The sequence below is a fragment of the Mastomys coucha genome, unplaced genomic scaffold (genome assembly GCF_008632895.1).
Source record: "Mastomys coucha isolate ucsf_1 unplaced genomic scaffold, UCSF_Mcou_1 pScaffold15, whole genome shotgun sequence".
In the NCBI taxonomy this organism is placed as follows: Eukaryota; Metazoa; Chordata; class Mammalia; order Rodentia; family Muridae; genus Mastomys; species Mastomys coucha.
In genome coordinates, this window is record NW_022196897.1 from 40381908 (window position 1) to 40398207 (window position 16300).

The following is a 16300-nucleotide window of genomic DNA, read 5'->3' on the forward strand; positions in this document are numbered from 1 at the left end:
GCTAATATGTTTGGAGTTATTTAAAATTTATATTGAGAGAAATGTATTTTCACTATTGCTGTAGATGATCATCTACATAAAACTGTTAAATTGATTGTTGTTTTATATCAAACAACTTTTATAATACTTATTTTTGTTATAAAATTTTATAAATTTTAAGGAATATGACAAAAAGGATATTGTAGGTATTGAAGGGGGGTTCTATGGGAGAAGCAATGGTATAAAAGGGGAACAAGAATGTGATTCAATTCTATTTAATTAAAGTAATGTTTTTAAATGTTAACAAATTCAGATAAATTGAAATTATGTAACTTTTCTCATCATAATACAATAAAAGTTTAGAAAAAAAGAAAAAATGTATTGAAGCTGTAGCTTATTTGGGGTAATTTTTCATCATGTCAACTTTAAGACTTAAATTTCATTAAGTCATATCCTTACATTATATAGAAGTTTAATTTCTATTAATATTTGTGTATAAGTCTCAAATTTGCTTGGTTAAATTTATTTCAGTTATTTTTGATGTTATAAATAAAATTTGCATTATAAAAAAAACATTAAAATAGCATAATGCTGATGTCTAATTCAGTAGGGTTCTTGAAGCAGTGTGTATAGCTCTACTCTTAACACTCCTGAATTAGCGACAAGTCAGGGAGAGACTCAGTAGTCAGTACCTATCTCAACAGTCATTAATTTCTTGGCAAACTGTGTTCAGATGTCTTGCTAAAATATCATTAGGTCTCAGAATATTGAGGTGTAAGATGAACTTGAATGGAATTTTGTTTGGTTTGGGGATCACTTATCCAAATACTATTTATAGAGTAGAAATGATTGAAACATGTTTGTTATAAAGCCAGTTCACACCAGATTAACCTCAATTAAGTTCCCCTGTAATGACCCACAAAGTTTAAGAAAGTATAACGTTTGGAAATACTTTTCTAAATGAGTGGTGTACTCAAGTCGAAACCCTTACAGCTAAAAGTCTTCAGTGAGCAACTTCCCTAGAGTTAGATGTTAAAGGGGAAGGTGGGGCTCAAGGAAACAGTTCAGCTGCTTTGAGAGGAACTACCTCTGCCTTTCTGAGAGTCTTAGGCAAAACCCTCAGCATAGCCGGGCGGTGGTGGCGCACGCCTTTAATCCCAGCACTTGGGAGGCAGAGGCAGGCGGATTTCTGAGTTCGAGGCCAGCCTGGTCTACAGAGTGAGTTCCAGGACAGCCAGGGCTACAGAGAAACCCTGTCTCGAAAAACCAAAAAAAAAAAAAAAAAAAAAAAAAACCCTCAGCATTGTCTGCTTCTAGTTCTGTAACACCTAATTACCTGTCCTGGCTGTTTGGGTGTCAACTTGACACAAGCTGGAGTTATCACAGAGCAAGGAGCCTCCCTTGAGGAAATGCCTCCATGAGATCTAGCTGTAAGGCATTTTCTCAATTAGTGATCAAGGCTGGGAGGGCCCTTTGTGGGTGGTGCCATCCCTGGGCTGGTGGTCCTGAGTTCTGTAAGAAAGCAAACTGAGCAAGCCAGTAAGTAACATCCCTCCATGGCCTCTGCATCAGCTCCTGCTTCCTGACCTGCTTGAGTTCCAGTCCTGACTTCCTTTGGTGATGAAAAGCAATGTGGAAGTGTAAGCTGAATAAACCCTTTCCTCCCCTACTTGCTTCTTTGTGATGACGTTTGTGCAAGACTGGAAACCCTGACTAAGACATCGCCTTCATCAACCCTTGTTGTGGCCCCATCATTTCCTTCTTTTAGGAATGGCTTTGCTTTTCCATCTTGGTTGCAGTGAACTTGATCTCTAGCAAATAAAGTGGATTTTAGTATATTCTTCATCCTTTGTCTTATCTGCAGAGCAGGTCTGTGCCTAGGTGGACTCACCTTTTGAGGGTGGGGAAGGTAGGTAATGAGAAATGCAATCATGAAGGTGTTTGACAGTCATGGACCCAAGAGGAACATAGGCTCTGCAGCATGTGCCTTTAGCGCTAATATGAATCTGACTAGTTTATACTGTGCAGCAAGCCTACTGTAACTATTGCCTATGCAGTGTTTACTGCCTCTTGTGGGATACTTTGACACTTTTACAAGCTCATCTTTAGCTGGGCGTGGTGTGAAATACCTGTAATCCCTGTGTAGAAGAGGCTGAGGTAGGAAGACTTAGAGGCTACTTTCAAGACCCTGTCTCAAAAACAACAAACTTGACAGTTAAATTATGATAAAAATGACAAATCTGAGATCCAAAAGAAACTCGTCTTTGAACAAATGCTGTTCTATGTAGCAAAACTGAAGGACACAAGAGCAGGTTTTTGCTCTACTTTTGTTTGTTGTTGAGATGGGACTGGAAGTCACAATCCTCCTGCCCCAGAATTGGAAGCGGCTGAGTTAATCACCCACAGCTTATTTCACTTGAAAATTTTTATTCTATGAAATTCAAGATGAGCATGCTTTTATAATGTAGAAAAAAGATCCAGGGTCCTAGGATTGGGAACCTAAGCCTGAATCTTTCATGTAATACACGAATCTTGCACATAATTTAACATGTATATCATATGTATGTAACACATATCATTCTAAATGATACAAAGGAGGTCACCAGATCACTCGGTTTCTATTCTTTAATCTATGTAATGCTTCATATAATTACCTATCAATAAATAATCTTAAGCAATCTAAGGCCTCTAAGGAATAAAGTGTCATTCAAAGATAAGTTAATCCTTGAGAAACAAAGTTTGGCCCTGGATGAACAGGTGGTTATGTTCCTGGACTAGAATAATGAAAGTTCCCTTTCCCAATGGAAAGTTTTCTAATCTCTACCCAAGGGATGTGTGACAATTAACAACCGTGCACTCTCTTCTTTAGCTTGATGGAGACACAGGTTATGTGGTGTAATAACTGATCATTTTTGAATGAAGAGGAAATATTAGTAAAGTGTCTCACTACAAGGTACTGTAGTGTATTATAAAATGTTAAACAACATGGTATTTTTTTGAAATTTATTTTTTAATTAAAAAGATGAATACTCCATTTTCTGCCTTCCTCTTTTCACTTCGATCTCACCTTGCTTGTCCCTTGCTCCCCTTCAAAGTCACCGCCTTTTAAATGTTTTTTGATGTGCATACAAATGAATAATTAAATATGAATGCTGAGTCCTTTTACTCTTGCTCATAGGCATGTTTTTAGGGCTAGACACTCGGTATTGGATAACCAATCAGAAGGCTCATCTCTGGGAAAGGCTAGTTGTTAACTGCCTGTAGTTCTTCATCTAGGGTGGAGCCCTGTGAGAGATTCCCCTTCCACAGCTGTTTTGGCCTTGTTAGGCAGCCACGGCTTTGAGATTTCCCTGTCATATAGAGGATACAATCTCCTAACAAACTTCCGGTCCTCTGGCTCTTAGGATCCCTCCTCCCCCTTCATGATTCTCAAGTCTTAGGTATAGGGACTGTGCTGAAGTTGTATCATTTGGTGCTGGTACGTCAACATCAGTTGGTTTCTTCATTCTGACCAATACCGTATAGTGTTTTCAATAGATAGACCAGAGCTAAGATGTCATTTTCAACATAACAAGCTAATTAACATTTTAAAGCCTGTATCCAAGCAGGATTTGAGTGAATCAGAAATAATGTGGTAGTTCTTTGTTGGAAAAATACAATTTTTTCTTTGTTTTCTCCCTGACACCCCTCTTTCCCTCTTATATAATTCTGGCTGACCTAGTAACTAAGAGATACCTGTCTCTGCTTCTGGAGGACTGGGGTTAAAGGCATGTACCACCACTCCTGGCAAATCCATGTTTTTATAAAGGGCACAATTGCTTAATTATTGTGGTCAGTCGCTGCTGCTGTGATGTTAGGAAAATTCTCCTGTAGAAGAAGAAGTAAAATTAACTAGAATAAATAAAAATAACTACCAGGAACATATATATTGGGTTATTCAGTGGGAAAGAACACAATAATAATTTTTCTTTCCCAGGAGTGGTGGTGCATGCCTTTAATCCCAGCACTAGGGCAGCAGAGGCAGGCGGATCTCTGAGTTCAAGGGCAGCCTGGTCTGCATAATGAGTTCCAGGATAGCTAGGACTACACAGAGAAACCTTGTCTTGAAAACCAAGTTTGAGGCCAGCCTGGTCTACAAAGTGAGGTCCAGGACAGCCAGGGCTATACAGAGAAACCCTGTCAACCCCCTCACCCCCCAAAAAAGAGAAAAACCAAGTTTAAAAAATAAATAAATAAGAAGAATCTTTTTTAGAGCTGATGTATTTAAAATTTTCACTCATGTAAAACACAATGTATATTCAGCAGCTCAGGTCCACATAGCTCCTCTTCTGATTTTGAACCATTTTTCATTTAGTTCTTAACCTTGACTTTGAACATCTTGAGTTACATGCTTGTGTGTGTGTGTGTGTGTGTGTGTGTGTGTGTGTGTGTGTGTGTATCCGTCTCTCTGTGTGTGTATCTCTGTGTGTGTATGTCTATCTGTCTTATTTTCTGTATGTGTCTGTGTGTGTGTATGTATGTATGTATGTATGTATGTATGTATGTGCATGTTCATGTGTAGTTTGGATCTTCAATGTGGAGGCTGCTTTAGAAACCTAGTAATGCTAACATGCATCCCTGTTTACTTACTCTCATGTTCCCACACTCTCTACCTTATCTATCAGCAATTCACTCATTAGTCGTTTTTTTAAACAAATTAGTTTTATCCAATTTTGATTCAAACTGTGGCTATTTTTAAAGGTAACATATTCCAAAGTGAAAGATTTGCCAACATTGAATATATCTCAAAGAATTCACTAGGGTAAAGATCCACTGACAGAAAGTCTGAGAAGCAATGGGCAAAGCATGGCCCTTGAGTGACAGCTGCAGAGGCTGCAGGGAAAGCAGTCCTCACTCTTGGGAGGACATGGGTTCAGGTCCACTCTTCCTCACTAGCTATGCTATGAAAGAGAGTACTTCCTTTTTTCCAACCTTGGATTCCTCCTAGGCAGGGAGAGCTCATGAAGACAGAAAATCAGCCTATGATGGTTATTAGCAAAGGCACATTCACCCTGGAGAAGTGCTTGGTCATGCGTAACATGAATGTGTTTCATATGGCTGGCTGTGGTATTCCTTCATATTGTTTCTGTTGTTTAAACAACTCTATTTCCTGCAGGAACGATTCCAGGTGAAGAACCCTCCCCATACATACATACAGAAGCTCAAAGGCTACCTGGATCCAGCTGTAACCAGGAAGGTAAGGTGGATGTGTTCACACTTTTGGCTGTCGCTTCCTCTTTAGTGCTCAGAGTCCTGCATCACATCAGAAGACTCTTGCCTTTGTGTTAGTTTTTGCCAGATCTCCAAGCAAACGCTTTGGAGGCCATCATCATGAGAAGACAAAGGGGAAAAAAATCTACAGCACTCAGAAAACTTGTCTGCTCAAAAGCGATGTTCCTATGACGGCTGCTGATATTGTCGGTTCCCATTGCACAGAGCAGCGAGTCCTGTTCTTACTGCTCAGGCCACTAACAAAGCAGGCCTTGAAAATGCAATGCTTATCTTTTTGAGACTCTGTGCACCTCTAGAACCCCGAAAAATCCCTGGGGCCGTCCTCCCAGCTGTATGCTGACATCGCCTGTTGATGTTTCACAGCTTCCCCAGCCCCAGTCCCTGACCCCAAGAAGGTAAGGAGGGAATAGCTGATGTGATTTGTAACCATCTCTCCTTTTACAAACAAGCCCTGCTTTGTGCGGCCGCACAATTGGCTTAAGCTGATGCCTTGTGGCTAAGCATGTCGCCTGGCACAATCCTACAGGCTCAGTCGAACCAGGGATGGCTCAGGGAAGAACTGTCCCTGAGGATTATGGGTAAAGACACTTTGTACCAGATAGCACTTGTCTTCCCCTGGCCTTCTGCATTCCTACTTTCGAGGCTTTTCCAGATGAATTCCTCGTGGGTGTCAGTGGTGGTTCCTGAGAGAATAAAAACACATTTCTCTTGGTTAGCTGCTTCCAGGGCTCTTGGCTCACTCCTCACTCTCCTTCGTGTATGTGCTTGCACCTCCCTTTCCACTCTGCCCTCCTCCTAACTTTTCTCTAACTCTTCATTACCTATATATACACCTCTATCCCGAAACATGTCATGCAAAAAGTAGCTCCTATTTCCTCTGGAACTTTCCTGGGCCTTCGTTTTATGGTTTACTTGCAGACAAAAGGGATTTAAACAATAGATATGATTGAACTTTGCAGTTCTGGGGCTAGAGAGATGGCTCAGTCGTGTTTGTTGCTCTTTTAGAGGACCTGGGTTCAGTTCCCAGCACAAACACAGTGGCTCGCACTCGTCTGTAACTCTTGTTCTAGGGTATTCACCACCTTCTTCTTGCCTCAGTACACCAGACCTGCAGTGAGGTACCTACTACCTTCAAGCAGGCAAAACATGCACATAAAAAACAAAATTAAAAGAAAAGAAAATTGAGATTCCCTCCTTTGTCTCCATGCCATACAATTCTTGAATGTCCCGCGGTCTTCTGTGAATGCCCTTGGTAATATTTCTCCTCCTCAGAAATTTGATGATCATTTTTAAGTAGGTCTGCATTCAACAGTCCCTCCCGTCCCTGGGTAAAAAAAGCAATAGCTGCTTACTTAATTCTTGTGAATTTCTGTGATTTGTCTTTTGCCCTGGGTAGAGAGCAACCTTAAATTTACGGCTAAGGAATGCTGTGGCAGGAAACACCTGTGAAACACACAACGTGTAAATCCCATAGTTTTAGGAATGAAAAAGAAGCAGTTTTGTCTATACTATTTATTTCTGTGAGAGTGCTCAGTCTATACAGAATAACTCTACTGGTCCTTTAGAAATCCACCTGAGGTAATGGTTGAGTGCTCCACTGGCCCTAGGCACACTTGATGTGACCTGAGTGTGTGGGGCTGTGAAATGGCAGCACTTGAATACAGAGGGAGTGAGCTTTTCCCTCTCACAGCATGCAGTTCATTCTAGAAACAACCCCACATCCCAGAAAGAAAGCACTTCCAGAAATGACATCCTCAGCTCCCACCCTCAGGAGACAAAGAAAACCAAGGAGAAGAAACCAGGACGCCTCTTCCCAGATCACTTAGAAAGGAGGAATGGGCCTGATGGTGGCCGTCTGGACCACCGAGTCTGTCCTGACCCATGTGTCCACCTGAATGTTTGTTTGGTCTGTGCCTTGTCTTTCAAGGTCTGTCATTTAGCTCCAGAGAAATGGACTGGAGGTAGGATTAGCACCCCCACCCCTGCTGTAATAAAATTCTGTCAGGAGTGGGCAGGAGGAAAGGATCTGTTCCATACAATGTAATTGTAATGCCTAAGCCCCAGAAAAAAAAGGAGATTTGTTTGGAATAAGGCATGGCTTTCAGTTAAAAATGAGCTTAAAATTCTCAGCTGTGGTATGGTGTTGGGGAGTGTTCAAACCAGGCCTTTAAAATTTTAGCCAGAGTGTCTAGGCTGAGCAGGCTTCCTTCAACACTGGTCAGGGTCCTAGAATAGTTCATTCATTAATCTTTTGTTGAAATTGAATAGAAGATGCGTAATCTGCCCTTTAAAAAGGGCCCAAGCACATTCTGTTTAGAATAGCTTTAAATGAAACCCCCTAGGGTAGGGAAGGAAGAACCTAAATTAGATATCTCTGAGCCCAGGATTTTGCAAACCAGCCTCTTCATTTTATACCAGCGGTTATTAGCCTGAGCCTCAGGGAAGGCTGTGCTCATGTCTCGCCTGGTAAGAGGTTACAGACCATGAAGAAAGGAGTCTGGTTCTTTGCTGACTCTTCATTTGTGAGGAGAAACCTACTGTGTGGCTCACCCTGTCTCTGCTGCCTCCCAGGGCGGTGGCTGGCTGTCCTATATCTGGGAGGGAAGAGAGACGATGGGGATTGCTGGGTAGTGCACCCTTCCTCAATCTTCCTTCCTGCTTGGTCTTACAGGTTCAAGGTTACTCTTTGAAGAGCTTTAAAGTCTCGTGGATGCATTTTAGAAGTGCAGAGTGTTAACACTCACTTTTTATGTGTTAGCAGAGTGGATGCCAAGGCATTCCAAAATCCAACCGAAAATTGAGCTGCTCCCTGGAGAACTCAGAACAGCAGTGGAGTCAGCTTAGTTTGTCTCAGGGTCAGTCAGTTGCAGGGTTACAGTGCAGAGCATAGCCAATGTCTGATGAACAGTAGTTGCTGCTGCTGCTGCCACTAGCTCAGTGCTTTGATTTAGTTGTGTTGTTAGGGTGTGTCTACCTCTCTGTATATACATATATGTACACACAACATATATAGACATACACACACAGTATATACATATACATATATATACACACAACATATATAGACATACACACACACACACACACACACACGTATATACATGTATACAGAGTCTATATAGCATCCGTATCAGTCTGCTTGTATTTCTTTCTCCCCCTCTCCGTCCCTCTTTCCTCATGTCCTTTGGTCAGACCTCTTTACAAGTGTATTATATTTTAAGTACTATGCTTGTGCTCTTTGTAGAAGATCATTCAGGGATGATTTCTTTGAAGCCTGGGAAGAAGACTTAGGGGCCAGTAGAGAGTACCAAGGACCTATTTGAAATGTCTTAACAAGCAGCAGAGTGGAACTTTGGCCTTTAGCCAGGCCCCCTATCCTACTTCCTCTACCTGACAAATTCATGGTTAGTATATCTCTCTAAACCATCAGTGGCCTTGCCATTTTTAGGTCTTTCTTGGCAGCAGAGGCAGAATACCTTTCTGTTTTTTCTTTGTATTTGGGATATTTTTATTTCATACATCCCAATGTATATTTGATTATAAAAATCTAAAATTTTTTTTTAACATGTTTGAGAATAACAGTTACAGCAACTTCAAGAAAGCAAGAGACTTCAAGAAGAGAAGGGTAGTAGGCACCTGCCTTTGTGGAGCAGTGTTGCTGGTCTCCTTTGGCTAATGGTCCCCGTGCATGTGGCATAGCTCTTGCAACCCCACCATCTGGAATTGTTCTACCAACCTTTCCTTTCTTACCCTTCTGATGTGATTCCTCTGAAGTATGGGAGCCATGATTAGTCCCCTGGAAATGGAGACCTCTGTTCCTGTGGTACTTGGTGGCAGAAGAGGACAAGGGTCTTTTATATTCTGAACTTAATTCACAAAACTTTTTCCAGTAAGCAAAGAGTTTGAGGGGTTTAGGCTGCAGCACAGATAGCCTGGATCTTTTAAAGGAATGAATTGCACATTGGATTTCCTTCTCCCAGGGTGGCCTGAGACTATAGTCACTGTTAAAGTTTGGTAGGAAAATAATCCTGCAGAGAACTGATGGGTATAGCAGCCCATTGTATCTTGTTGACTTCTTTGATTTAAAAGCATATATACATATATATACATTATTATAGCAGAACTCATTGAAGAAAGGACGGGGTAGGCCGAGAAAGAGATAGGATCTTGATAGGCAGGAGTAAGGGAGGGCATTCTGGGTATGTGCATGTGTGCATGAACTTTCATGACTGACCTTGCAAGGGAGAACTAGTTGGAAGAGCTAACTTTGCTTTTGGAACATGTTAAGTCAAATGGAGACTTTGGTTCAAGACTGCTGTCTTTAGAAAGGCATGCTTACAAAGTTGGCCATCAGAGTTCATTCGTATTCTCCATAAAAGCTTTCTGTGCCTAAATAATTTATGACAACAGCAGTTTTTGCTGAAGACCCGATTTATTGCTAGAGTCTTGAATTGTTTCCTGAGTGAGGCAGTGTGCCAGTGATATCAGCCTCTAATGAGAACCCTGGCCACCAAATCTCTGTGGAGCTTCATGGCTGAGTTCATAAGTGACTCCGTGGACAAGAACACTCTTGAAATCATGTTTGGTTTCCTATGCACTCACATCATCCCAGGCACATATTTTTATTGTTTTTACCATTAACTCTTTCATTACAATACATTGCCATAGGTATGCTTGTGTCTTATGTTTGTAGTCATGCTGATGAATCATTGAAACTGGAGGTGTTTTTTCTGAACAATAGGCATAATGGTCATTATTATAGTATATGTGGGGTAGGGAAAATAATCTACTTTAGGATATTATGTGAAGTAAGTAATTATATTATGCTTTCTTCTAAGTTACTTTTTTATGACCAACCAAAGAAAGGAAATATAAATATGTTACAATAAACCATATTTTGATATCACAAATTTATTATAAAGTTGCAGTAGCACCAGGTACTAAGGTCATATTTTGTTGAATTATAGAAATTCAGAAGGCGTGTTCAAGAATCTACACAAGTGCTAAGAGAACTGGAAATTTCATTAAGAACCAACCACATTGGGTAAGTATGCTCCTGTAACATGTTAGCACTAACTTTTTATGTTCGAAAGTGACTGAATTGTACCTAAGAACTGAGCTTCTATATTTACTGAAGAACCAAGGATTCTCCCCTCAGATATGAGGGGAATCTTCCTTAGTCCCCTGATCACTGACTGTGAGAGTCAGTAGAGGCAGAATGGGGAGCCCTTGACGTGGGTGTTTATAGCAATTCTGTATTTATTTGTTTGGATGAAGTAAATCAGACAGTTCAAGACAAGTGCTTTGTGTATGTATGGCAGTGCTCTGGCTGTTGAGGAACACTCAGGAATGGGTGTAAGCTGAGATCCCCGAACTGTCTCAGTCTTCAGATGGTTTTCTATCTCTAATTTCTTTCTATTCACAAAAGAATGGGAACCGCAGTGGTGTTGTCTAACCCTACTTCTTTGCATTTGAAACATTTCTTGTGTCTCTTTCATGTTAAACACTTGAAGCTGTGAAGTATTCCATACAGAGAAAATGAAGGACATGGAATCACTCCCCTAAACACTCTGAGAGTTCCTTTCATGCAACTTCATTATTGCTTTGCCTCAGGCAAGAGCTATTAGATTTCCCCTTATTCCTGGGATAACATAATACATAGAACTTTATTGTTAGGTGGTTGATCTCCAAGGCTGTATGGTACCAGATAACTTGTTTTGCACTCTTGGTTCTTCAGAAGGTACCACTCTTGCTTTGTAGACAAGTCTTTCTCTGCTTAGCCTTGAATTCACTATGTAGCCAGACTGGCTTCAGACTCTGAGAAATCATACTGTTAATCTCTGATGTATTAGGAATATAGACATGAGCAAAGACATTGGGTAAGTTTTAGCTTCTGGACTTTGGCTTTGCAAGTTTACCATGAGAGAAGAGAGAAGACTATAGGGTTCAATATCTTTTCCAGTGTTCTCATCTGACATCTTTTGCAGAAATGTTGAACTGGGATTATATGCCGGTATTATACTATAGTCGTACTGAGTATTCTGTAAAATAAATGTATGACATGAATATTATTACTTCTACTTTAGGCCAGTTGATAAAAGTCATTTAGATGTTTTAGTAGCACAGTTATTTCAGAGTTTTATTTAAGTATGAAAATGATCATGGGGATACTTTGAGGTAGAATGCCCATTGAGAACCAACTCTCTATAAAATTATCTGATTCTTGTCTCCAAAAGTGGACTATAGAAATAACAAATAATGAAATCATGATTTTCAGACTGGGAAAAATTGTCTAATCTCTCATTTTCAAGACTAAAAGAAAGGAGGCTCAAAGAGGTCTGTGAACTGCAGGAAGTCCACAGCTGTGAGGCCAGTCAGTGCTTTTGGCTCAAAACCACTCTGGTCTTTTCCCCAAATTGTTTTTTTTTAATTATTATATGTAAGTACACTGTAGCTGTCTTCAGACACCCCAGAAGAAGGCATCAGATCTCATTATGGATGGTTGTGAGCCACCATGTGCTTCCTGGGATTTGAACTCAGGGCCTTCGGAAGAGTAGTCAGTTCTCTTAACCACTGAGCCATCTCTCCAGCCCCGCCAAATTGTTTTTCCTAGCAGACCTTTCTGAGAAAGTTAAGGCATTTGGGGATTTGGGCTCAAAGCAGTGAAACTTGTCTGTCTCAAGATGAAGGTGGTGGTATTCAATTGGATACCTGAACTTAGGAAATTAAATAGCTTCTGCTATTTATGAATGAGAAACTAGATTCCATTTGATATGGCCCAACTCTATGCCTGGGCAGTTCTCAACTGAAAGTGGTAGAATAATTTACAGCAGATCTCCAAGCATTGCTGAGATAATGTGAAATTGACTATCAAATTCTAAAGCATGATGATCATGTCTGATGCAGAATTGTAGAACCGGAAGATCCCGTGCAGTCTGTGAGCAGGTGGGGCGACTTGTCAGGTTACAGTAGGCGTGTGTGAAGATGCTTCCACCTTCTGTCCTTACCAGCTGAGATTCTCCCTTGCCTGCTATTCATGTGGAACCCCTGGGAAATTGGCTATAGATGTGGAGGAATTCATGGGATGCATTGTCTATATGAAACAATTCCTGCTCACACTCACACTGAAGGAAAATTTGACTTCTTTTGTCTATGTTGAAGATTCATACCTGAAACCTATCTCTTCATTTACCCAACTTAGTGTCTTGAACTCATTTGATAGGAACAAAACTTGAAGAATTACTAATTGATAAAAATTATCAGTGAGAAGTCTTTGCTATGATCCATGGGTCTGGTTTTGTGTGTGTGTGTGTGTGTGTGTGTGTGTGTGTGTGTGTGTGTGTCTGTCTGTCTGTCTATGTCTGTGTGTGCATGCTTGCATGCATGGACATGCTCTTGATACAATAATAGAAAGATAACTGGGCACCTATTTGTCTGATGGAAAAGTCTAGGTGCAGGCCTTTGCCATGACCCCTTCTGTTAATTTGACCTTTGATAAATTTAAATTACATAAGCTCTCTGATCCTACTGTGTGAGCTGAAGTAGCCTCTGACCTATTTAAAGAGTAGCAGCACTTAGATCACAGGAATGAAGCCCTGGATCTGATGCATGAGACTCAACACTTAACAGCTATTGCTTCTTAAACTTGCTGAGGAGAATATCTAGAAACAATTCAACAGCGGTTTATAAAGTCGTCCTAAGGAAATCCGTGTGTAGGATGGAGTCTTGTTTACCCAAAGTGACCTGAATGCTTAGGAGATCATGATTTCCAGAAATTAAAAGCCAGAATGACGCCACAATCCATTTGTCTTGAAAAAAAAAAAAGATTCTTGGCACATGCCTGGGTTTCAAGGTTAGAATAGTGAGTGGGCTTTGCTGAGGTAACGGTCTCAGCTGCAGCGTCGTCAAGTAAAGGGTTTGTTCTGAGTTTCACATAAGCCTAAAACTCCATAAATGGAGCAGTCTTTTGAGATAGAAAATTAATTTTTTGAGGGATGTTGAAATAAGACTTTGGGTAGAAATAATTCTATTCCCTACTGTTAAGAGCTATAGCATTGGAGAAGTATTGGATTATGACTTATCCAAACTCCTGAAATTACTTGAAATATTCTTGAAAAGAACTGAGTACCATTACATCACACTGGCAAACAGGACGAGTGTTCAGAAGCCAAAGTGTGTCAGATGTCTGGGTGATTACTGTGGCGGAGAGGTTTGCTAGCTTCATTCTGTGGGACTGCCATGTAGGTGATTTATTTTAATACCACTGCCTACAACGATAGAAAGTGACTTTTTAGTCTGAATTCAAGGTCACAGACATTCTAAAAGATGTACACTTCACTTGTAGGTGCTTGAGACAACAGGCATGAAGAATGTAGCAAATTTCCCAGGGCTTGTGGGAAGTCTGTAGAAGAGCGAAGGCCATCAGGAAGTGCTTAGTGAAAGCCCCTTCTAGACTGTCAGGCTAACTAGGGGTCAGTGCCGGCTGGAGCTGGACCTGGTCAGAGAGGAAAGAGAATGGCCAATACTCTTAAGATGTACACAAATGTGTGTGTACCTGTGTGTGCGCGCGTGTGCATGCATACATGCGTGCATGTGTGTGTGTGTCTACTCTGTGATCAGTTCATTCTTCCATGGTGCTGCTTTGGAAACTCTCCAAGTCATAGTCATTTGTCATGTGTTAGGCATACTGATTGCATTACTGCACATAAAAATGTTTGTGTTGTTGCTCTGTGTACTCAGAGCCATTGTTATGTATATGGGAAAACTGAAGGTCAGGTGCTAATTTTATGCCACCCCATACTAGTAAGAAACACTGAGACTTGAACCAGTATTTGTCTGTATCTAAAGCCTATTATCCATAGTAACAGTTCCCAAACCTTTTGATATTGTGGATTCCTTTATTCTAGCTAATTGTTTTGAACTTGAGTAAGCTATTGTTGCTTATATAAATTAAGTCTAGTAACATTTACTCTGCTAGAAACTAAAACTGACAAATTTTAAGTTCATTTATTTTTTATTATTTTATCAGTAAGTATATTTTAAAAATTTCAAAATAGCAAAAACTCTTTGAAGTTAAATATTAAATGCTAATTTCAAGCACAGAGAGAAAAATTATCAATAACATTTCTATAATGTTTGTAGAGCATGATCTTTTTTTTTAAGTTTTTTTTTTTAAGATTTATTTTATTTATTTTATGTGTATGAGTATACTGTAGCTGTACAGATGGCCGTGAGCCATCATGTGTATGGCTGCTGGGAATTGAACTCAGAACCTCTGCTGCGCTCGTTCACCCTGCTTGCTCCAGCGTAATTCACTGTAGTTGTCTTCAGATGCACCAGAAGAGGGCATCAGATCTCATTACGGGTGGTTGTGAGCCACCATGTGGTCGCTGGGATTTGAACTCAGGACCTTTGGAAGAGCAGTCGGTGCTCTCACCCACTGAGCCATCTCATCAGCCCGAGCATGATCTTAATATTTTCAACTGTTGATATTCAACAAATAGAATAGTTATTTTAAGATATATTTCATTGTTATGTCTCCCTTTAAATTTCTGATCTTGTTAATTAGGATACTGCCTCTGCATCCTCTAGTTAGTCTGGCTAAGGGTTTATCTATCTTGTTGATTTTCTTAAAAGAACCAGCTCCTGGTTTTGTTGATTCTTTGTATAGTTCTTTTTGTTTCTATTTGGTTTGATTTTCCTGCCAGTTACTCCTCTTGGGTGTATTTGCTTCTGTTTGTTCTAGAGCTTTCAGGTGTGCTGTCAAGCTGCTAGTGTAAGCTCTCTTCACTTTCTTTTGGGAGGCATTCAGGGCTATGAGTTTTCCTCTTAGCACTGCTTTCATTGTGTCCCATAAGTTTTGGTATGATGTGTCTTCATTTTCATTAAATTCTAAAAAGCCTTTAATTTCTCTTTTTATTTCTTCCTTGACCAAGTTATCATTGAGTAGAGAGTTGTTCAGCTTCCACGTGTATGTGTGCTTTCAGTTGTTTATGTTGTTATTGAAGACATGCTTTAGTCCATGGTGATATGATAAGATACATGAGATTATTTCAGTCTTCTTGTATCTGTTGAGACCTGTTTTGTGACCAATTATATGGTCAGTTTTGGAGAAGGTATCATGAAGTGCTGAGAAGAAGGTATATTCTTTTGCTTTTGGATGAAATGTTCTATAAATATCTGTTAGATCCATGTGGTTCATAACATGTTAGTTTTACTGTGTCTCTGTTTAGTTTCTGTTTCCATGATCTGTCCATTGCCGAGAGTGGGGTGTTGAAGTTTCCCATTATTATTGTGTGGGGTACTATGTGTGCTTTGAGCTTTAGTAAAGTTTCTTTTATGAGTGTGGGTGCCCTTTCATTTGGAGCACAGATGTTCAAAATTGAGAGTTCATCTTGGTAGATTTTTCCTTTGATCAGTATGAAGTGTCCTTCCTTATCTTTTTTGATAACTTTAGGTTGAAAGTCAATTTTATTCAATATTAGAATGGCTACTCCAGCTTGTTTCTTGGAACCATTTGCTTAGAAAATTGTTTTCCAACCTTTTACTCTGAGGTAGTGTCTGCCTTTGTCACCGGGGTGCGTTTCCTGTATGCAGCAAAATAAATGCTTTGTCCTGTTTACATATCCAGTCTGTTAGTCTATGTCTTTTTGGGGGGAATTGAGTCCATTGATGTTAAGAGGTATTAAAGAAAAAGAGATTTTTCTTTCCTGTTATTTTTGTTGTTAGAGGTAGAATTATGTTTGTGTGGCTATTTTCTTTTGGGTTTATTGAAAGATTACTTTCTTGCTTTTTCTAGAGTGTAGTTTTGCTCCTTGTGTTGGTGTTTTCCATCTATTATCCTTTGTAGGACTGGATTTATGGAAAGATATTGTGTAAATTTGGTTTTGTCATGGGATATCTTGGTTTCTTCGTCTATGGTAATTGAGTTTTGCTGGGCTGGCATTTGTGTTCTCTTTGGGTCTGTATGACATCTGCTCAGGATCATAGTCTCTGGTGAGAAGTCTGGTGTAATTCTGATAGGCCTGCCTTTATATGTTACTTGACCTTT

The 16300-nt window shown here is 40.1% G+C and overlaps 1 protein-coding gene across 5 annotated transcripts in view; it reads left to right on the forward strand.

Annotated features, from left to right (window-relative positions):
* Fmnl2 (formin like 2) overlaps positions 1-16300 on the forward strand; it is a 278405-nt gene that overhangs the window by 175494 nt on the left and 86611 nt on the right. For all 5 annotated transcript variants that reach the window (XM_031370266.1, XM_031370269.1, XM_031370265.1 and 2 more), the window contains exons 3-4: positions 5135-5215; positions 10218-10294. In XM_031370266.1, coding sequence (XP_031226126.1) covers positions 5135-5215; positions 10218-10294 — 158 coding nt within the window. The remainder of the gene's footprint in view (positions 1-5134; positions 5216-10217; positions 10295-16300) is intronic.